Source organism: Pimephales promelas, chromosome 4 (genome assembly GCF_988280905.1).
Source record: "Pimephales promelas chromosome 4, fPimPro1.hap1.1, whole genome shotgun sequence".
NCBI classification, from domain to species: domain Eukaryota; kingdom Metazoa; phylum Chordata; class Actinopteri; order Cypriniformes; family Leuciscidae; genus Pimephales; species Pimephales promelas.
Genome location: NC_142772.1, coordinates 32652576 through 32677030, shown reverse-complemented (window position 1 = coordinate 32677030; position 24455 = coordinate 32652576). Strand labels below are relative to the sequence as shown.

At 37.2% G+C, this 24455-nt stretch overlaps 2 protein-coding genes across 6 annotated transcripts in view; one reads left to right on the top strand and one right to left on the bottom strand.

The window, feature by feature from the left end:
* eeig1b (estrogen-induced osteoclastogenesis regulator 1b) overlaps positions 1-3721 on the bottom strand; it is a 33537-nt gene extending 29816 nt beyond the window's left edge. Inside the window, exons 1-3 of one of the 2 annotated variants that reach the window (XM_039659090.2) lie at positions 3583-3721; positions 3322-3388; positions 2942-3234 (exon numbers count right to left, since the gene is read on the bottom strand). In XM_039659090.2, the coding sequence (XP_039515024.1) occupies positions 2942-3087 (146 nt within the window). In that variant the 5' untranslated portion in view covers positions 3088-3234; positions 3322-3388; positions 3583-3721. The remainder of the gene's footprint in view (positions 1-2941; positions 3235-3321; positions 3389-3582) is intronic. The other variant, XM_039659088.2, reaches the window with a different exon arrangement.
* Positions 3722-6991: 3270 nt separating this feature from the next.
* Positions 6992-24455, top strand: part of slc25a25b (solute carrier family 25 member 25b) — a 29520-nt gene continuing 12056 nt past the window's right edge. The window contains exon 1 of one of the 4 annotated variants that reach the window (XM_039659027.2): positions 6992-7800. In XM_039659027.2, the coding sequence (XP_039514961.1) occupies positions 7471-7800 (330 nt within the window). In that variant the 5' untranslated portion in view covers positions 6992-7470. Of the gene's footprint in view, positions 7801-22399; positions 23022-23524; positions 23789-24455 lie in introns of those variants that run through there. The other 3 variants (XM_039659024.2, XM_039659025.2, XM_039659026.2) reach the window with 3 other exon arrangements.

The following is a 24455-nucleotide window of genomic DNA, read 5'->3' as shown; positions in this document are numbered from 1 at the left end:
TACCTAGCTATTGGCCAATGCCAATAATCCCAAAATGCCATGACTGAATGACAGTGTGCACAGAATTAAAATGAATAAGACTTTAGTTATCATTATAATTCTTCTGCAGAAATAAACCTGTGAGAATCAAAGGGACATGGCTGCTATTTATCGTCTGTGGAAGGCAGAGATGAACACCGCAATCACACACACACATGCACCAGTTGCCTTAGAAACCACTGCTGCTGTATAATCTCCACCACAATAATGATACACCTTAAGAAAATCTGCAACAAGAAGGATTTATAACTCAACCTAGAATCTTTCAGCAAGATCTTTTAAGGTTTGGATGCTAATCACAAACAGGAAGCACAAAAAAAGATGACCAGCCAACAGCAGTGATTACGGTTTGCATAAGTTGATGTATTTCACATATCATGACTGTGAATGTCTGAATGGGACCTTTAACTGCATGTGCCCGCATCTATGCAGACCAACCATTAAAAAGCAAACCCTATCAGTACCCTCTATTCCTTCAAGCTTCACTGCCCTCTGTCCACTCAGCAAGCCAAAACACCTCTGGAAACTAATGACTTCTGTGTTTACATCCTCATCATCCATCCCAGGAATTTTTATCATCACGTCAATCTGATTTCTCCTAGTTAAAATGCAAACCTGAACCGTGGAAAAGCTGGAGAACAAGTCTGAGATCGTATTAAAGAGGCAAGATCTTCCACATTGATAGATGTGAGCTGAACTCAATCCACACTGATAAAGAGGACAGAAGGATGAAGAAATGTGAGAGAGTGAGAGAAAAGAATGAGCGAGGGGAGGAGGGCAGAGGGAAACAGGACCGTGGCTTAGTCGGACAAACAGCTCTCTGTTTGGACTATCACTGAAGTCTCTGTCCCGTTTTTCGCTTACTCTCTCTCACCCTCTTTTTGTCCTTCGTGCATTACTCCTCCATCCATCTTGCATTCCACTTCCAGTTCCTATCCAATTTTTTTTCCCACTATCTCTCTAGAAATTACCACACACTCTGTTTCTATCTATCCAATCTAATCTCTTTATCAATACATCTGAGGAATGATGGTGTTGGGACATTCATGACATAACCCTCTTCTCCCTCCTCACATTAGATACACAAGGCATTGTGCCGAATGAATGCGGAGGGCATCTCAGTGCACTACAACCAGAGCACTCACTGTGCCTGGCACCGCTAGCAAGTCAATGCGCCCACACAATATACCACCCCCAGTCATATGCCACTAAAAACAACTTCACAACACAAGACAACTTCAAATAGACTGACACATTTTTGGCCTTTAGAGTTACGGTTTCTTCAATAGTGTGGCTGAAGGTGGTCTAGGAGAAACCACTATACATTTTGTGTGGATTATTATTTGATGAACAGAAAGTTCACAAGAACAGCATTTATTTAAAATTAAGATATTTTGTAACAATGTAAAATTAAAGTCTTTACTGTCACTTTTGATCAATTTAATGCACCCCTGCTGAATAAAAAATATATATATTTATCTCTCTCCGTGTGTGTACACACACAGACATATATATATAATTGCATTTTTAAAGTATAATCATTATTCTAATAATTAAGAAAATATATAATTTATCGATTATAATTTATTATAATTATGTAACAATGTAAAATTAAAGTCTTTACTGTCACTTTTGATCAATTTAATGCACCCTTGCTGAATAAAAAATATATATTTATCTATCTCTGTGTACACACGCAGATATATATATATATATATATATATATATATATACACACATAAAATTGCATTTTTAAATTATAATTGTTATTCGAATAATTGAGAAAATATATAATTTATCTATAAAAAATATTATAGCCTATACATTCATCTCATATCAAGTCTACCACCAAACAGCCATTTTATTCTCAATACAAAAAAAATTACATAAAAAATATATAAAATGTACTCTCGATACTTGTGATCAATAATAGATTTCAATACTAGAACTACGTTCAAAAAAAAATTATCAAACCAATTATCTCGAAATTATGACCTATCTCAGAGAGCTGCAAAACTGTTTTGAGTTCAGAATAGGGTAAAACATTTTAAAATGAAGAAACAATAATGCATTCAACATCTCAGGTGCAAGACTCGTGCAACAGTGTTTATGGCATTCATGCTAGAATAATAACCCCACTGGTCATCATCACATAAGACTGCTGATTCACTCAGATTTAGTAATGGACCTACGTTATTTCTAATTAGGCAGTGTCTGATTATACTTGCCCAACTATGAGTTTAACCTAAGAGCTTAATCCTCAATTTATAAACAACCGCACCACTGACATGTGTGTTCTATCATCTTAAAGCACAGTCAAAGTTCAGGAATGTGTTTAGAATTAGTCACGAGCAAGCGAAATCGTGTAAGTTGATGTGATTCAGGCTGTCTTTGTGCAACGATCAAAAGAGAAAATCCTTTACCTGGGTAAACAATGTAAAGAATGGCATTGTGGTTTGACCCTGACCTTTAAAAAATGTCTTGGCTTTTGATGCGAGACATTTTTCAAGAAACCCCCAAAGCAACCTGTGTGGTCTTCTAAGTGCATTTAAATTGACTCAAAAACTGTTCAGAGCTGCTGGGCGGGCCGAGTAAAAGCGCAAGGTCTGAATAAGTGTTCCTTGTGAAACCTACACCAAAGACAACAGCAGAACAATAACAATAATATGCAAAAATAAAGTCCTTCCAACCACCCTAAGGCCATAGATCACTTTTCAACGGATCATCGTCCATCAAAAATCATACCATGTTAAGCACTGCTTAAACAGAGTGTAAAGAAACAGTGGGGTCTGATAAAGAGTTACCACAGTCTTTATTACCCTAGCAACAGTTTTATTTGGCAGAAACCATGGGAACTTTTGTGTTGGGCCCAATACAGTCAAGAGTGGATCCCAAATCTTACCTGGATGATGCAATGGAAAAGTCTCCACCATCCAACAGTCTGATTTTGCAGAAGAGCATCCCGTTCACAAACGGCACAGCCGTGAGCTCCTCCAGGGTGAAGTGTATCTGAAACTTGAACTTCTTCTTTTTTATCAAAAACGCCATATTCTGAGACTGAACTTTAGATGTTTGAAGACAGAGGTAGACGAATACAGGGGAATGAGTTTCTCTTAATCGGGTGCCTGGAAGTTCTTCTCAAAGTATGTGCTTTGGTTCAGCATCTCTGAGAGGACTGACGCTGTCCAGAGGAACCTGGGGTGTAAAACAGTGGAAAATCATTAGACATTAGAAAGACATTCGACCAAGTAAACATTAGAAACTACATCATAACTTAATTACCTTGCACACAATACAGGGACAGCACTGTGGGAAGGCTACAGTCTTTGCTGAAATGCAAACACATTTCCTGGAGAGTTAAGTTAGTTACCTTGAAGAAATCCGTTTTATCCAGGTGAAAAGATCCACAAGCAACATTCACATAATCAAGCAATATGTAGTATGCTCCTTGAGAGCTACTGGCAATATTCTCTCTTTAATCGAAAGCAGCCGTCTGTTTCATGTCGTAAGTGAAAATTTGAATAGAGACAGTTGAATACTTACGTCGATGAGCAGTTTTCATATGGAAGCCAGGGCAGAAATCACTGGACGGAATGAATTAGAAAACGACCCATAATATAATTACTAACCAGATGTAAATCGTATCGAAATCAACTGTTTAGTGTTGAGTCGAAAGGCTGACAGCTCAGGACTGAAACAGTCTCTGGCTTTTTAGTGAACTCCGATAAGCGCCGCCTCCATGGACGCGTGGATTTCCCTAAATACAGCCAGCAGTTCAGGTCACAGAGAGCGTTTGAAACTCCCGTTACATCCACAAGACCGCAACAGTGATTCGACTTTACTGTAAAGCCAAAAACGCTCGTTGTGTTCAGTTCAGGCTCGTTATTTAGCTTTGCTATTAGCTATGTAGGTTATTATTGTAGATACATCAATAATACAACAATTAACCAACAAAACCCTTAAAAGCCAATAAAACCGGCTTCTTGGGAGGACGAAAACAAACGTTCGTGTTGTCAATGATAATCACAATCCTAGTAGTTATTAATAATAATGAGGATTTCGCGCGCTTGTGTGATTTGCCCATTTGCTTAGATTTTGCTCTAAAATGACTTTAGCGCCATCTCGTGGCCGCCTCAATATCAAACATAAAAGACAGTGGCATACAGAGATAATACAATGTAAATCATTAGATGCTAGGCAGTGTGTAAGACAACTAATTTATACATTAATTATTTAGCTGTTAACTAATTTACAAACAGTTTACAATCAAGATTTTTGTATTTCAAACTTTTTGTTGAAATTAAATTTATTTTAAAAGTTCATTACGACACACTCGGCTGTTCTAACAGTGCAGTGTTGAACTTATTATTAAGAACACTACTAACACATATTGGTTTAATATTGGCTTAATATGCATCAGAAAGATTAAAGCGTGCTTGCCTTGCACACACAAGGAATTAACCTTGCTGTTGAAGCTTCTATGTACAGAAGAGAAAAGAATAAAGACAGTTTAATCAGAATAAACATTTACAGATAATAAACTTTTTCAGCCACGCAGAGCGGGCCTTCGTTCTAGTGGAATGAGCCATGATTCGTGAACGTACGAGGTGCCAAGGATAGGCCGAACGGGAGAACGGTGTATTGATAAAACCTGACCATCGAAGGCGAAACGTAGAATGGCATGTGACGGGGATTTATCTGGATTTGTCCGCTCTATGGGGGTGGGCTCTGAGAGATACACGGGACATGTGGTGCTTTCGTGTGTGGATGAACACAGGATTGTGGGCACATTTTCTACACAAGTGGCTTTTATGCTCTATTTGAGACTTCTACGAGTCGCCGTGCAAACGGCGTTTTGACGCTCGCAAGCGGGGAGAGACCGGCTTGTTTGTGGCGGTAAACACTGCTGTAGTAGCCAGATGAGTGGGGACTGACAGAGGGTGAAGCTTTGACGGCGGTCCGGCCGCGGCGGGAGAAAGCCGTCGTTCTCAGCTGTGCTAAGCAGACTTCGTTGATCAGGCTTCAGCCCAATCTTCGGACGAGGCCCATGCCGGGGGGCGGGAGCCTGCGGAGACAACTCGAGCCCGAGGCGGTCGACGGCCTTAGAGAGGAGGCGCATAAGTCCCCCCTGGAGTCCCGGTCGAGTCTCTGGCTGAAAAAGAGTAGCTAATGAGATTCGGACCAGTCCTCACTGTCTGAGGCGAGAAGCGAACAAGTGTCCTTAACATCCGCGGCGTCGTCGGAAGCGACAGAGCGGCCATTCGGCGGCAACTGTACGTCCGGCGGGGGCCGAAATGGAGAGCAGGAGGCGAGAGGCGGCTCCGGCGGGATAAACGCTACCATCGAGGGTCCCGGCGGCCTCTGGGAGCGGCGTTTCTTCTTCCGCGGCGAGGTGAGAGGCGGCGCGGATGCAGCTTTGACGGCCTGAAGTCGAGCCCGCAGGGTGGACAACGGCAGGTCTTCGCACAGGTCGCATCCTCAGCGAGGGCGAGCTCCGCGTGCTCCAATCCAAGGCAGAGACTAGCGCAGATGACGTGGTGATCTCCGTCCTCGTGAGGAGCGCGGCAAGAACCGCAGGAAATGCGAGGCATCTTGCAAAAGACGCTCGGCTCCATTAGATGCAGAGTAGAGTAAAACAGTCGCCGGATAGCGCTAGCTTGCAGGACGGCTGACGGTGGCGAAGACGGCCGGCTTCCTCACACTCCAAATGCTCATTAGAGATATGCCTTCTCGACGGCGACGGCTTCTTCTCATAACAGCGGGTCCGTGTAACCTCACAGAAGTGATGAATTATCAATAAAACAATTGGAGATCTCGAGTATTTATACACTCGAGCCACGCCCATTTTGGCGGGCTTTGACGCAAAGAGAGCGTGTCGGCTTCTCATTGGCCGCGAGTTCAGCCGAGTTCTCCCATAGGCTGTGGCAGTTCTCTCTGAGCGAACCAATGAGCTGCTAGCTAGCCCGCTCATGGTCTGCTGCAGTTGAACTGCTTGCTTTGACAATGGATACAAATTATAGGATATTTTTTTGGCTTCAACTTCTCAGAAAAGATTAAACTTGTGGTATCTTTGTTACAGTTATATCATTCCCATATATATTTAATGCCAATGCAACATTGTATGAATCAGGTTGTTCTAAAGTTCATCAAACCCATTGTTTTGAAGATGCTTGTTGTATCACAAATTTGCTTTTGGTAAAGTCTGCCGGATAATTTGATTAAATCCTTCAACTCTTGTGGCTGAACTGGCCTTCATTATTTGTTCAGAAAAATGTTTTAAATGTTTTCATAAGTTATACAGTATTAAAAAAGTGAAGTCAAATTCAATTGAAATGACTTAAACATCCAAGTTCATTGTAGGCTACTTACAAATTTAAGGCAGAGACTGTTTTGCAGTGCAATATCAATAATCCGCAGACACAAAGCTATTAGGCTATTATTAACTTATTGGTGTGTTCCCCCGAATAAAAAAACTAATGGCACTTTAGGAAATTGTCTTTAAAGGAAATTCAAATCTTAATTTAAACAGCAGAAAACGGCATTATATGATTTGCCCAGCAGGTGTCTCTCTTAAATACTTTTTGGGGGGGAATTTGATCACTAGCGTGTGAGTGATGACGGGTAAATGTAGGTATTTGCCCACTGGAATATTTAAAAATAGGGTTTCAGAGTCAAATTTAACAGCATATTACACAGTATACACACACAAGCATAAAATTTGCTAGATAAAAAAAAAATCATAATTCACAATGATTACAAGTAATTCTAATAATAATATGTCTATTGTTATTTTTATTGTTATTATCTAATTACAGTTGGAAATACAGAAATATTGGTGCGTGAAGTTAACAAAGGTGATTGTAACTGCATGCATCCATCACTCACATCATTGGCCCCTCCCCTTTCATTACTCATTTCCGGTCGAATACGAGACGAGACTCCTCCCGCCTACTGCCTTTACCGGCCGGCCGGCCGGCATTCTCGTTGCATCAGCTGTCATCCAGACCGCCAATTCAAACCGGATAACCTTTTGAAATTCACAAACTAAGGGATTTATATCCGGAAAGAGGTTCGGATCAATGTATATGGCAGGGTAAGCCGATTTATCTGTGCTTTTTGACATTCTAAAATACCGGAGTATTGTTGGGACATTCTTCCAGCTCATCACTATGACCCGGAGATCTGAATGCCGCGAGTGAATCGTGGAAATTGGGCGATCCATTTTGAACCTTACTCCAAAACATATCAAACTCATTGTTGAAGTAAAAAGGCTCCCGTGGAATAGCTAACTCTTGGGCGAATTTGGAAGCTTATCTCGGTGCACATCTGTCACGCATCTAGACTGAAAACGGTTGGGTTACCAGCTACAGGCTCTCACGCTCCCCGTACAGAGACGCTACGTGACATTGTCAGGAGTTCAGCCCTTGTGAAATGCATCAGCGTGGCTCTTTCGTTTCTCCGTTGCTCAGCGGAGTTTTCTGCCAGTGCCGCTCGGAGTATCAGGGCTCGGATCCCGGAGGTGGTGGCCGGACTGTGGGCTCCACACTGGCCGCAACATCACTCTCAGACCACGGATATGATGAGTCCTGCGACTCCCCGCATCATTGCCCGTGCCCGGTGTGCGGGGGACCCGAGCAGGAGCACCGACTCAAGGTGCTCTTCCAGATCCTGGATGTTAACAGGGACGGAGGAATTTGTGTGAACGACCTGACCATCGGACTGAAAAAGTTGGGCGTCCATCGCACTGAACATGAACTTATGGTGAGTGACTTTATCTCCTTTATATTCAACACGATTGAATTATTGAATTAAATGATGCAATTGTATGATGGGTTCATGATGGGATAGGCGTAGGAAAGAGGTTTCTTTATCCAAAAATGAAAATTATCCCATAATTTAGGTGCATATTGCTTCTTTCTGCCAAACACAATCAGAGTTATATTAAAACATATTCTGGCTCTTCCAAGCTTTATATTGGGAGAGAGTGGTACCATAGATTTTGAAACCCCATAAATCGGATCTATCCATCATTAAAAGAAATCTATACGGCTCCATGGGGGTTAAAGCTGCAAACGAGGCTGACTCCAGCTCCTTTTTCGCCAGCTCCTTATTCGCCGAACTATTCGTTCCACCTTAAAAATGTTGGATGGATGTTAACCCCTCCCCCTCGGTTCTTTTGCCCGTATTTCTTAAAGGAACAGTTGTATGGGGATTATGAGCCTGTTGATCGGGCAGCATTTGTCATTTAACAGTGCATGTATATGTATACTCTTGTAAAAATATATTTTATGCCTCTGTAAATGGTGTAAACTACGTGGTAAATTCAACCAGAGGACTTATTTTGTATTTAAGTTCCATCTCTTACTGAATGTATTTTAAAAGAAAGGAGAAAAGTGAGATTATGTTTCTAACTGAAAATTAATGTTATGTAATTTATATTCTTTATTAGAATTTATTATATATTTATTAGACTGGAGTAATGGATAACTTCTAATGAAGAATATAAATTACATAACATTAATTCTCAGTTGCAAACATAATGAAAAAAAAAACAGGAATGTGCAGGTGTAGATAATTCATTATTAAATCGAATCTTGCTTTACAACATTTTCTGATGTGTTATTGTTGAAGTATGGTACCCAGAAAAGTTCTCAAAAAAAGGGGAACATAGAGGTATAGATAAATTCATTATTAAACGAAATCCTGCATTACACCATTTTCTGATGTGTTATTGTTGAAATATGGTACCCAGAACATGCCCCACCATTGAAACTTTACATATGCTGACAGAGCATACTGGAGGTGTCATTTCTTTATTTTTATCAAAAGTTCTCAAAAAAAGGCGAACATAGAGGTATAGATAAATCCATCCTTAAACGAAATCCTGCATTATCACATTTTCTGATGTGTTATTGTTAAAATATGACACCCAGAAAATGACTCTCCATTGAAACTATACGTGCCGACAGAGCATACTGGAGGTGTCATTTCTTTATTTTTTCAAAAGTTCTCAAAAAAAGGGGAACGTAGAGATATAGATAAATCCATTCTTAAACCAAATCCTGCATTTAAACATTTTCTGATGTGTTATTGTTGACATATGACACCCAGAACATGCCCCACCATTGAAACTATATGTGCCCGCAGAGCATACTGGAGGTGTCATTTCTTTATTTTTTCAAAAGTTCTCAAAAAAAGGGGAACGTGGAGGTATAGATTAATCCATTCTTAAACGAAATCCTGCATTTCAACATTTTCTGATGTGTTATTGTTGAAATATGACACCCAGAACATGCCCCACCATTGAAACTATATGTGCCGACAGAGTTCACTGGAGGTGTGTCATTTCTTTATTTTTTCAAAAGTTCTCAAAAAAGGGGAAAATAGAGGTATAGATAAATTCATTCTTAAACCAAATCCTGCATTTCAACATTTTCTGATGTGTTATTGTTGACATATGACACCCAGAACATGCCCCACCATTGAAACTACATGTGCTCGCAGAGCATACTGGAGGTGTCATTTCTTTATTTTTTCAAAAGTTCTCAAAAAAAGGGGAACATAGACGTATAGATAAATCCATCCTTAAACAAAATCCTGCATTTCAACATTTTCTGATGTGTTATTGTTAAAATATGACACCCAGAAAATGACTCTCCATTGAAACTATATGTGCCGACAGAGCATACTGGAGGTGTCATTTCTTTATTTTTTCAAAAGTTCTCAAAAAAAGGGGAACGTAGAGGTATAGATAAATCCATTCTTAAACCAAATCCTGCATTTCAACATTTTCTGATGTGTTATTGTTGAAATATGACACCCAGAACATGCCCCACCATTGAAACTATATGTGCCCGCAGAGCATACTGGAGGTGTCATTTCTTTATTTTTTCAAAAGTTCTCAAAAAAAGGGGAACGTGGAGGTATAGATAAATCCATTCTTAAACCAAATCCTGCATTTCAACATTTTCTGATGTGTTATTGTTGACATTTGACAGCCAGAACATGCCCCACCATTGAAACTATATTTGCAGATAGAGCATACTGGAGGTGTCTTTTCTTTATTTTTTCAAAAGTTCTCAAAAAAAGGGGAACGTAGAGATATAGATAAATCCATTCTTAAACCAAATCCTGCATTTAAACATTTTCTGATGTGTTATTGTTGACATATGACACCCAGAACATGCCCCACCATTGAAACTATATGTGCCCGCAGAGCATACTGGAGGTGTCATTTCTTTATTTTTTCAAAAGTTCTCAAAAAAAGGGGAACGTGGAGGTATAGATTAATCCATTCTTAAACGAAATCCTGCATTTCAACATTTTCTGATGTGTTATTGTTGAAATATGACACCCAGAACATGCCCCACCATTGAAACTATATGTGCCGACAGTTCACTGGAGGTGTGTCATTTCTTTATTTTTTCAAAAGTTCTCAAAAAAGGGGAAAATAGAGGTATAGATAAATTCATTCTTAAACCAAATCCTGCATTTCAACATTTTCTGATGTGTTATTGTTGACATATGACACCCAGAACATGCCCCACCATTGAAACTACATGTGCTCGCAGAGCATACTGGAGGTGTCATTTCTTTATTTTTTCAAAAGTTCTCAAAAAAGGGGGAACATAGACGTATAGATAAATCCATCCTTAAACAAAATCCTGCATTTCAACATTTTCTGATGTGTTATTGTTAAAATATGACACCCAGAAAATGACTCTCCATTGAAACTATATGTGCCGACAGAGCATACTGGAGGTGTCATTTCTTTATTTTTTCAAAAGTTCTCAAAAAAAGGGGAACGTAGAGGTATAGATAAATCCATTCTTAAACCAAATCCTGCATTTCAACATTTTCTGATGTGTTATTGTTGAAATATGACACCCAGAACATGCCCCACCATTGAAACTATATGTGCCCGCAGAGCATACTGGAGGTGTCATTTCTTTATTTTTTCAAAAGTTCTCAAAAAAAGGGGAACGTGGAGGTATAGATTAATCCATTCTTAAACCAAATCCTGCATTTCAACATTTTCTGATGTGTTATTGTTGAAATATGACACCCAGAACATGCCCCACCATTGAAACTATATGTGCCAACAAAGAATACTTGAGGTGTCATTTCTTTATTTTTTCAAAAGTTCTAAAAAAAAGGGGAACGTAGAGGTATAGATAAATCCATTCTTAAACGAAATCCTGCATTATCACATTTTCTGATGTGTTATTGTTAAAATATGACACCCAGAAAATGACTCTCCATTGAAACTATATGTGCCAACAGAGCATACTGGAGGTGTCATTTCTTTATTTTTTCAAAAGTTCTAAAAAAAGGGGAACGTGGAGGTATAGATTAATCCATTCTTAAACCAAATCCTGCATTTCAACATTTTCTGATGTGTTATTGTTAAAATATGACACCCAGAACATGCCCCACCATTGAAACTATATGTGCTCGCAGAGCATACTGGAGGTGTCATTTCTTTATTTTTTCAAAAGTTCTCAAAAAAAGGGGAACATAGACGTATAGATAAATCCATCCTTAAACAAAATCCTGCATTTCAACATTTTCTGATGTGTTATTGTTAAAATATGACACCCAGAAAATGACTCTCCATTGAAACTATATGTGCCGACAGAGCATACTGGAGGTGTCATTTCTTTATTTTTTCAAAAGTTCTCAAAAAAAGGGGAACGTAGAGATATAGATAAATCCATTCTTAAACCAAATCCTGCATTTCAACATTTTCTGATGTGTTATTGTTGAAATATGACACCCAGAACATGCCCCACCATTGAAACTATATGTGCCAACAAAGAATACTTGAGGTGTCATTTCATTATTTTTTCAAAAGTTCTCAAAAAAAGGGGAACGTAGAGGTATAGATAAATCCATTCTAAAACGAAATCCTGCATTATCACATTTTCTGATGTGTTATTGTTAAAATATGACACCCAGAAAATGACTCTCCATTGAAACAATATGTGCCGACAGAGCATACTGGAGGTGTCATTTCTTTATTTTTTCAAAAGTTCTCAAAAAAAGGGGAACGTAGAGGTATAGATTAATCCATTCTTAAACCAAATCCTGCATTACAACATTTTCTGATGTGTTATTGTTGAAATATGACACCCAGAACATGCCCCACCATTGAAACTATATGTGCCAACAGAGCATACTGGAGGTGTCATTTCTTTATTTTTTCAAAAGTTCTCAAAAAAAGGGGAACGTGGAGGTATAGATCAATCCATTCTTAAACCAAATCCTGCATTTCAAAATTTTCTGATGTGTTATTGTTGAAATATGACACCCAGAACATGCCCCACCATTGAAACTATATGTGCCAACAGAGCATACTGGAGGTGTCATTTCTTTATTTTTTCAAAAGTTCTCAAAAAAAGGGGAACGTGGAGGTATAGATCAATCCATTCTTAAACCAAATCCTGCATTTCAACATTTTCTGATGTGTTATTGTTGAAATATGACACCCAGAACATGCCCCACCATTGAAACTATATGTGCCAACAAAGAATACTTGAGGTGTCATTTCTTTATTTTTTCAAAAGTTCTCAAAAAAAGGGGAACGTGGAGGTATAGATCAATCCATTCTTAAACCAAATCCTGCATTTCAACATTTTCTGATGTGTTATTGTTGAAATATGACACCCAGAACATGCCCCACCATTGAAACTATATGTGCCAACAGAGCATACTGGAGGTGTCATTTCTTTATTTTTTCAAAAGTTCTCAAAAAAAGGGGAACGTGGAGGTATAGATCAATCCATTCTTAAACCAAATCCTGCATTTCAAAATTTTCTGATGTGTTATTGTTGAAATATGACACCCAGAACATGCCCCACCATTGAAACTATATGTGCCAACAGAGCATACTGGAGGTGTCATTTCTTTATTTTTTCAAAAGTTCTCAAAAAAAGGGGAACGTGGAGGTATAGATCAATCCATTCTTAAACCAAATCCTGCATTTCAACATTTTCTGATGTGTTATTGTTGAAATATGACACCCAGAACATGCCCCACCATTGAAACTATATGTGCCAACAAAGAATACTTGAGGTGTCATTTCTTTATTTTTTCAAAAGTTCTCAAAAAAAGGGGAACGTGGAGGTATAGATCAATCCATTCTTAAACCAAATCCTGCATTTCAAAATTTTCTGATGTGTTATTGTTGAAATATGACACCCAGAACATGCCCCACCATTGAAACTATATGTGCCAACAGAGCATACTGGAGGTGTCATTTCTTTATTTTTTCAAAAGTTCTCAAAAAAAGGGGAACGTGGAGGTATAGATCAATCCATTCTTAAACCAAATCCTGCATTTCAACATTTTCTGATGTGTTATTGTTGAAATATGACACCCAGAACATGCCCCACCATTGAAACTATATGTGCCCGCAGAGCATACTGGAGGTGTCATATCTTTATTTTTTCAAAAGTTCTCAAAAAAAGGGGAACATAGATAAATCCATTATTGAACGAATTTTATGAATGACAACATTTTCTGATGTGTCATTGTTGAAATATGGTACCCAGAACATGCAACTGTATGTGAAATATGACTTTATCATTTCACAAGTTCTACAAAAAAAAAAAAAAAGTAATATCGGCACCTATATGTGCTCGTTTTTTTTTTTTTTTTTTTTTTTTAAGTTTATTGTTTTTTGGAGAAGTTATGAAATAATAAAGTATGAGTATGCTTGTCGGCACATAAAGTTGGATGTTCTGGGTACCATATTTCAAAAATAACACATCAGAAAATGTTGTAATGCAGGATTTCATTTAAGAATGAATTTATCTATACATCTACATTATCGTTTTTTTGAGAACTTTTGAAAAAATAAAGAAATGACACCAGTATGCTCTGCGGGCACATATAGTTTCAATGGTGGGGCATGTTCTGGGTGTCATATTTCAACAATAACACATCAGAAAATGTTAAAATGCAGGATTTGGTTTAAGAATGGATTTATCTATATGTCTATGTTGCCCTTTTTTTGAGAACTTTTGAAAAAATAAAGAAATGACACCTCCAGTATGCTCTGTTGGCACATATAGTTTCAATGGTGGGGCATGTTCTGGGTGTCATATTTCAACAATAACACATCAGAAAATGTTGAAATGCAGGATTTGGTTTAAGAATGGATTAATCTATACCTCCACGTTCCCCTTTTTTTGAGAACTTTTGAAAAAATAAAGAAATGACACCTCCAGTATGCTCTGCGGGCACATATAGTTTCAATGGTGGGGCATGTTCTGGGTGTCATATTTCAACAATAACACATAGGATTTGGTTTAAGAATGGATTTATCTATATCTCTACGTTCCCCTTTTTTTGAGAACTTTTGAAAAAATAAAGAAATGACACCTCCAGTATGCTCTGTCGGCACGTATAGTTTCAATGGAGAATCATTTTCTGGGTGTCATATTTTAACAATAACACATCAGAAAATGTTGAAATGCAGGATTTTGTTTAAGGATGGATTTATCTATACGTCTATGTTCCCCTTTTTTTGAGAACTTTTGAAAAAATAAAGAAATGACACCTCCAGTATGCTCTGTCGGCACGTATAGTTTCAATGGAGAATCATTTTCTGGGTGTCATATTTTAACAATAACACATCAGAAAATGTGATAATGCAGGATTTCGTTTAAGGATGGATTTATCTATACGTCTATGTTCCCCTTTTTTTGAGAACTTTTGAAAAAATAAAGAAATGACACCTCCAGTATGCTCTGTCGGCACATATAGTTTCAATGGTGGGGCATGTTCTGGGTGTCATATGTCAACAATAACACATCAGAAAATGTTGAAATGCAGGATTTGGTTTAAGGATGGATTTATCTATACCTCCACGTTCCCCTTTTTTTGAGAACTTTTGAAAAAATAAAGAAATGACACCTCCAGTATGCTGTCGGCACATATAGTTTCAATGGTGGGGCATGTTCTGGGTGTCATATTTCAACAATAACACATCAGAAAATGTTAAAATGCAGGATTTGGTTTAAGAATGGATTTATCTATACCTTTACGTTCCCCTTTTTTTGAGAACTTTCGAAAAAATAAAGAAATGACACCTCCAGTATGCTCTGTCGGCACATATAGTTTCAATGGAGAGTCATTTTCTGGGTGTCATATTTTAACAATAACACATCAGAAAATGTTGAAATGCAGGATTTTGTTTAAGGATGGATTTATCTATACGTCTATGTTCCCCTTTTTTTGAGAACTTTTGAAAAAATAAAGAAATGACACCTCCAGTATGCTCTGTCGGCACGTATAGTTTCAATGGAGAATCATTTTCTGGGTGTCATATTTTAACAATAACACATCAGAAAATGTGATAATGCAGGATTTCGTTTAAGGATGGATTTATCTATACGTCTATGTTCCCCTTTTTTTGAGAACTTTTGAAAAAATAAAGAAATGACACCTCCAGTATGCTCTGTCGGCACATATAGTTTCAATGGTGGGGCATGTTCTGGGTGTCATATGTCAACAATAACACATCAGAAAATGTTGAAATGCAGGATTTGGTTTAAGGATGGATTTATCTATACCTCCACGTTCCCCTTTTTTTGAGAACTTTTGAAAAAATAAAGAAATGACACCTCCAGTATGCTGTCGGCACATATAGTTTCAATGGTGGGGCATGTTCTGGGTGTCATATTTCAACAATAACACATCAGAAAATGTTAAAATGCAGGATTTGGTTTAAGAATGGATTTATCTATACCTTTACGTTCCCCTTTTTTTGAGAACTTTCGAAAAAATAAAGAAATGACACCTCCAGTATGCTCTGTCGGCACATATAGTTTCAATGGAGAGTCATTTTCTGGGTGTCATATTTTAACAATAACACATCAGAAAATGTTGAAATGCAGGATTTTGTTTAAGGATGGATTTATCTATACGTCTATGTTCCCCTTTTTTTGAGAACTTTTGAAAAAATAAAGAAATGACACCTCCAGTATGCTCTGCGGGCACAGATAGTTTCAATGGTGGGGCATGTTCTGGGTGTCATATGTCAACAATAACACATCAGAAAATGTTGAAATGCAGGATTTGGTTTAAGAATGAATTTATCTATACCTCTATGTTCCCCTTTTTTTGAGAACTTTTAAAAAAATAAAGAAATGACACCTCCAATGAACTCTGTCGGCACATATAGTTTCAATGGTGGGGCATGTTCTGGGTGTCATATTTCAACAATAACACATCAGAAAATGTTGAAATGCAGGATTTGGTTTAAGAATGGATTAATCTATACCTCCACGTTCCCCTTTTTTTGAGAACTTTTGAAAAAATAAAGAAATGACACCTCCAGTATGCTCTGTTGGCACATATAGTTTCAATGGCGAGTCATTTTCTGGGTGTCATATTTCAACAATAACACATCAGAAAATGTTGAAATGCAGGATTTTGTTTAAGGATGGATTTATCTATATCTCTACGTTCCCCTTTTTTTGAGAACTTTTGAAAAAATAAAGAAATGACACCTCCAGTATGCTCTGCGGGCACATATAGTTTCAATGGTGGGGCATGTTCTGGGTGTCATATTTCAACAATAACACATCAGAAATTGTTGAAATGCAGGATTTGGTTTAAGAATGGATTGATCTATACCTCCACGTTCCCCTTTTTTGAGAACTTTTGAAAAAATAAAGAAATGACACCTCCAGTATGCTCTGTTGGCACATATAGTTTCAATGGTGGGGCATGTTCTGGGTGTCATATTTCAACAATAACACATCAGAAAATGTTAAAATGCTGGATTTGGTTTAAGAATGGATTTATCTATATCTCTACGTTCCCCTTTTTTTGAGAACTTTTGAAAAAATAAAGAAATGACACCTCCAGTATGCTCTGTCGGCACGTATAGTTTCAATGGAGAATCATTTTCTGGGTGTCATATTTTAACAATAACACATCAGAAAATGTGATAATGCAGGATTTCGTTTAAGGATGGATTTATCTATACCTCTATGTTCGCCTTTTTTTGAGAACTTTTGAAAAAAATAAAGAAATGACACCTCCAGTATGCTCTGTCAGCATATGTAAAGTTTCAATGGTGAGGCATGTTCTGGGTACCATATTTCAACAATAACACATCAGAAAATTTTGTAATGCAGGATTTCGTTTAATAATGAATTTATCTATACCTCTATGTTCCCCTTTTTTTGAGAACTTTTCTGGGTGCCATACTTCAACAATAACACATCAGAAAATGTTGTAATGCAAGATTCGATTTAATAATGAATTATCTACACCTGCACATTCCTGTTTTTTTTTTCATTATGTTTGCAACTGAGAATTAATGTTATGTAATTTATATTCTTCATTAGAAGTTATCCATTACTCCAGTCTAATAAATATATAATAAATTCTAATAAAGAATATAAATTACATAACATTAATTTTCAGTTAGAAACATAATGTCACTTTTCTCCTTTCTTTTAAAATACATTTAGTAAGAGATGGAACTTAAATACAAAATAAGTCCTCTGGTTGAATTTACCACGTAGTTTACACCATTTACAGAGGCATAAAATATATTTTTACAAGAGTATACATATACATGCACTGTTAAATGACAAATGCTGCCCGATCAACAGGCTCATAATCCCCATACAACTGTTCCTTTAAGAAATACGGGCAAAAGAACCGAGGGGGAGGGGTTAACATCCATCCAACATTTTTAAGGTGGAACGAATAGTTCGGCGAATAAGGAGCTGGCGAAAAAGGAGCTGGAGTCAGCCTCGTAAGCTGCAATGTGTATTTTTTAGCGACAGTTGCACTAAGGGCTCAGCCCACTGCTCAAAGAAGCTACGGTTGCTCAAACGGGACAAACATATCGTCTGAGACAGCAGAAAATAGTGCCACAGTTCATTATAAGCCACATCATGGATAAAGTTTACAAAGCCATAGTCAGTTGAGGAATGAAACTGAGCTACTCGTTGACGGACCGTTTATCAGTTTGGAACAATGCAGTGCGTACCGATCTTAATCAAGCAGCACTGTTACTATACAGCGAGATCCAGTAAAGAAAAAAAATTGAAATCGCCATTGAAGTAATACCATCGCTGCTAGAAACATTCACATTTCTCTGTTATTAACAGATCAAACAGCACTGACGTGGAAATGAGGAAGAAACATTGAGCCATGAATGAACTGTTGTTATCCACAGATCAGCAACATTCATCATGGATTTACTGTAGTAACACTAACTGTAATAATGGAAGTTTGGCTGGAATAGTAGACTATAATGCTTTTACGTAACAACATTACGTCAGTTTTATTTTGACATTTCTTGCCCTCAAATGTTAATCTGAACTAAAATAAACCTTTGTTTATTACTACTACAGAATTACATTTCATTTTGTCCAAGGAGCTGTTTTGTTTTATATGCTTCTAAGCAAAGTCAAGTATAGCTCATTGCTCAAAGTAAAAAAAAAAAAAAAAAAAAACTTTGATGTTAGTTTTAATAAAAATATAATAAAAATATAATAAAAAAAATTAAATCAAACAAATTTCTCTGGCATTTCTTTCTTTTTGCTGTATCGAAAACATACCGAACCGTACCACCCAAACCATGACAGAAGTGTCTCGTATCGAACCTAACCTTGAATTTCGTGAAGCGTTACACCCCTAGTAGAAACATGACGTCACAATATGTCGACCTTCATAGAAGGGGGTGTCCGCGGTTAATTATATAAATATCTCATTCAAAGGTAATAAAAACATTACAGTTCTTTGAGTAAGGTCTTTATACACCACTGAACACTTATGGATCTTACATTGCATTTTCATCAATAGATCCTCAGAAATATTACACATTGCACCTTTAATAAAGACCTTCTGAAGCGAAGTGATGTATTTTTGTTTGCAACTTTATAGAGCAAAATGAACCACCACAAATTAGAAGTCTAAAATGAAAATTTGTAAAGAGAAATGTTTAAGGATTTCGATATAAGAGAAGCTTGAGTCTGTTGCCCAGCCCCATTTGTTTGAACCACAAGAGTTGCGTAAGCTTACGCTACTCCTACATCTTTTGTCATACGTCGGGTCAGAGGTCAATTTTCTGCCAGAACTTGACTTGCGTACGGCCGTTACTGGAAGCTGGTTTTAAAACTAGCACCATTCACTCCCATTATAAAGCTCGGAAGAGCTAGGATATGGCTGAAAGAAGAAAGTCATAGACACCCATTATGGCTTAAATGGGGAACAACTAACCCTTTAATATAACATTTTGATTCTAAATTATTATTTATTAAACCCAGAAGTTTTGTACTTCCAGAACATTAGATCCTTACTTTCACTGCTCTCGTGTGAGGCTGTTCACTAAACCAGCAGATTTGAGTGATATTTGCTTAATACAGTGCCACAAAAGACAGCTGTGCCTTTCCTTTCTCTCCACTGTGTGATGAGGATTGCTATTAGTATTTTTCCTAGAGAGGATTACACTTGTTTTCAATGTTTGATGTAGACATATGGCAAAGAAAAGACCTTTATTATTTGGTAAACAGTAAACACCAGCAATGATATGAATTGCAGTTTGTGTAGTTTTCGGGCAGTTTTGTGGGTTTCTGTCCACCCAAAATATACATTTAAGGAGCCATAGTTAGTTTAATTTTAGTCAATAAAAGATGTCTTTATCCTTATTGGAACAATAGCTGTCAGACACTGTGAAATTTTCTTGCCCATTATACAGACATGTTGTTTTCTACTTCAGTGTAAGAGTTCAGTGTAATTTTGCAGGTTGGAGGTTGATTAAGTGACTAAATTTATCACTTACAGAGAGAATAATGTTAAGGCTATCAGAATAGGAATTGAGGGGGCGTTTCAGAGGTGGTTTACTCATTGGCTTATAATGAAGACAATCATGTTCTGCATTCCACAATACTGATACTGATCTTTGGGTGTGTTTTATAAAGCTTGATGGTTTGAGTGAGACTTGGTTTCCTTACGGTCAGACTTTTTTTTTTTTTTTTTTTTTTGGGATGGCGGCAGTCTTGGACAAAAGCCTGGCTGCAGTTTTTTGCGCATCAAGAATTCTTTTGTTTGACAACTAACAAAAGCACTTTGAACAAAACCGAAAGTTCCTCTATAGTGGACTAGCTTAGATTTGTTGGCACTGCTCAAATAGACCAGTATTGTGTTATTAAATGTTTTACTATGAAGGTCAAGAGAGTTTACTGCATAATTCATAACCTCTCTCCCACAGATGAATGAGATCTGCTGCTTCAATTATGGAGGGCAAAAATAACTTCCTAGCACTTTAATGATCATGGGTGGATCACTTGTGGATGCTTGACTTAATTTGCGTGCTGAATTTGCAGATGTAGTGAGAAAATAAATGCAAATAATACAGCATTAGCCGGATGTAAGAACAGACCTGACTCATAGTTTTTCTATTCAAAGACACTCAAAGATGGAGGTTAAAGAAACATAAGAAGCTGTAGCCTAGGTCTTTAATCTTAAATAGGTTAATGGAGCTGCTCTACTGTTTGTGGCGCAGTTTATATAATGTAGACACTTTTTCACATTTATCCATGCACCTTTATTTTCATTCAGCTTATCGCACAGTAACTGTTTAAAGGTTAAACCTGCCACATGTAGAGCTATCCAGTTCCACTCATAGAAGAAGAGTGTGATAGAAACCCTGCTAATATTGATCTTCAGTAGAATCCCATGTTCTGTTCTGTTTAGATATGTGCATACTTGTGCCTTCTCATGCTTTTTTCTTTATTTTCAACTTTTTTGTTTTGTTTTATCTTTTTAATTAAGTCCAGTAAAAGCTGGCAGCCAGACCTCTCATCACAGAGGTCTGGGTGAATAATTTAGTTTCTCTCTCTGTCGTCATATATTAATAGTTTAGGAGTCCAAGGGCCCCCTGTAGTCACCACTACAGTGATTGGGAAAATTATTTATTTACCAGTAACATCACTGACGTGCACCTGAACCTCATATGAAGTCCAGTTTTTTGTGCATTTCCTCTATTGGTCTATTGAGGACAGGCTTTTCTCACTTGCTGATTTTATTGTATTTAAAAAGTTAGTTCACCCAAAAAATTAAATTCTGTTATTAATTACTTACTCTAGAACACTCACTTCTTAATTATCCACTTTGTTCATCTCCAGAACACAAACAAATAATAAATATTTTTAATTAGGCTAAATCTGAATGCTTTCTGTCCCTCCATTGACAGCTGCAATTACTACTTTGATGCTTCAAAACGTTCATAAAGAGCTCATAAAACGAATCCATTAAAATGTAGCTATTTAGTCCAAATTTTCCAAAGAGACACTGTCGTATTATATGATGAACAGATTTAATAATTTAGGCTTTTAGTCACATATAAACATTCATCAGCTCACACATCAGTTGTGGTGAATGTATGTGGTGAATGTTGTGTGAACTCAAGCAAGTTCGCTTGACTTGGTGTTTAATGCGTCACGTTCGAGTTTCCACAAGAAGTGAAACGAACAACTTGAGGGTGAGTGATTAATGACAGAATTTTCATTTTTGAAAATGAAATGAACTGAAATGAAATGAAAATATTTAGGTTCCTGCCTGTGAATATTTAGACCTCCCTGTGAAATACATTGTGGTGCAGCTGCAGTTTTAGTCTGATCAATAGAAAGAGATTGTCCCTCAAATGAGCTGTATTGAAATCTGGTCATTTACAAGGAAAATGAAGGAGGGAAAATGTAAATGTCCTGCTGTGCTGTGCATGCCCAGAGACATTAAAAACAAGATTTGGTTTCATCAAGTTGATAAATGAATGAATGAATGAATGAGGTAGATTTGTATAGGTGAGTATTAAAGTGTTAGAAGTGCTTGGAATCACCATGGAGGCGTTACAGGGGAGATCCTGATGATGATAGAAAAAAGAGAAGCAGAATTTCCTCTTTGCTGGGTGTGTGAGAGATAACTCCATCAAATTGCTGTATTTCATCCTCTGATTGGCTGCCTGTGAGTTGTCAGACAGGGGCAGTCAGTGTGGAGCGCTCTGATTGGCTGAGGCATAGCTGCAGTGAGGTTGCAGCTTTTTTCACTGCATCACTTTTTGCCGCTATAGATGCTGCCAACCTGCAGAAACACCAAGGAATACACGCATTTGAAACAAGGAATCTTTTATAGTTAAATTGATTGTGAGGATTTCAGATTCTTTTAGTTAAGTTGTCTTTTTTTCATGGTTTTGGCTACTTTGCTGTGTCAAGATTGTGGAGTGAAGTCACTTGAAGACTGAATGATTTTTTTTTTTTTTTTACTTGCAAGTTTTTCCAGTCTGCGAAGAACTTTTTTTTTTTTTTTTTTTTTTAAATTGTAAAGTTTTCTGAACAGTTTGTTTAGGAAAGATGGTCTAGGTTTGAGATGATTTTGGGAGCAGTTATTGAAACTGGTGATCTACTGCATTTCAAAGTTTTGACTTGGTCACTGGGTTACTGTGGAAATTCTGTCGGATATGCCAGTGAGTTTTGGAAATTGTGCGGCAGTGTCCTCATCTGCCCTCATCCTCCTGGCCTCACATTTGACTGCCTAAGCAGTTTCTCTCTATACACTCAGATAAAATTGTAGACTTATTTTGATAAATCTTACAAATACCAAGAGACAACAAAAACGCACACCACTGCTGGATGTTGTGAACTTGTGATTGATCAAATAATACACAAACTCATTCTCAAGTTCTCAAGAGTGAACAGACTTGGAGCATCTTCACGAAGATGCTTAAGGAACTCTGGTCGTCCCTTTCCCAGTGGTTTCTGGGAGTAACTGCATGCGAGCATGGTGCCACAGGGCCACTTGATGGACTTAAGGAGCGAAACGTAGAAGATGCTGCAATAAAAGAAGGCCAGAAGGAACCAGGTACACAGGCAGATTCAGTCGATCAAGTAAAGAGCACATCCACAAGGAAAACTACTGTGCTGATTATGGTGGCACCTCCTAAGGATCTCCAGCAGGTATTACAAAGAGAATTACCACATCAAGTCTTTATAAAGCGCATGCATATATAAAGACCATTTTAGCTTATAAAACTTAAACGTTGTTATTTTTTTTTTAAATGAGCGATCGTTTCACTTGATAAGACCCTTATTCATCGTCTGAAATCATTTAAAGCCCTTTGAATAGTTTGCACTGAAACTGTCTTTTTGACCTTGAACCGTTTGGTTCCCATTGAAGTCCATTATATGGAGAAAATCCTGGAATGTTTTCATCAAAAACCTTAATTTCTTTTCGACTGAAGAAAGAATGACATGGATATCTTGGATGACATGGGGGTGAGTAAATTATCAGCAAAAGTTTTTTTTTTTAAGTGAACTACTCCTTTAAGACTGATACGCTGATAAGCCTTGTGAGAAGGTGATGCCATATGACTTGAGCCAATTACATTGCAGGTTGCAGTTCAAGCCTTAAAATGGGCAGGTTTTATACGTCCCCTAATCCCATGTGTATGAAATACCTGCCTTATAGTCCTGGTTACTTCAAGAACATTCAAGAGCTGTGTACATATCTTTCTTACCTTGCCTTTAAGTTTTTAGTTTTCATGTTTTTTTTTCTTAAGGTGAACATGTTGTGTTTGTACCTTTACGTGCCTGTCCATATCTCAGAACGGGTAGAATTTGAGTATTTTGAGTCTGATAGTTTACCGGCACAGCTGACGTCCCTTTTTAAGTTGAGTTTATTTCTTCCATCACAAGAGTTTGATTCTTACAGGAAATGGCGAAAGGTATGTTATCTGTATTATTATGTTAAAAAAAGATTGTGTTGTGTGTTTCTTGGTGTAATAACATTTGGTTTTGCCTAGCCTCAAACTATTTTATTTTAGTATTAATTATACTATTAAAATATTTATTAACATTTTAAATTCGTTTTTGTTTTGTATGTGTAGTCATTTATCATTTTTCTATTTGGGTTTTAATTAGTGTTATTTCAGTTTAGTTATCAGTAATTTTATTACTGTAATTTCACTTTTATAACTGTTATTTCAATAAATTTTAACTAATGGAAACTTATTTGTTTCAGTTACTTGCCAAGCTAACATTTCTAAAAATAAAAAAAATAAAAAAATAAGTTACTTTCAAATTACCGAAAACTAGTTAGTAATGGTGTTAGTTACCAAAACCGTAACCTATGGGTTTGGTGTTTTATAGAAATTGAGGAAAATTAGTTTCAATGTCAAAAAAGTCCTTATGAGCCCAAGACCTGTGTGTCTTCTTGTGCATTCATGTAAAGACTTGAAATGGGATCATGAATCAGTTTAATCCAGATTATTTGACTTCCGTGTTTGAACTGCATTTAGAATCCCGTCATGTGTCTTTTAAAGAGATTGAGCTCACTTTATGTTTATGCTTAAATGGCTTGGACATCAAATGTCCTTTTATTTGCACAAAATG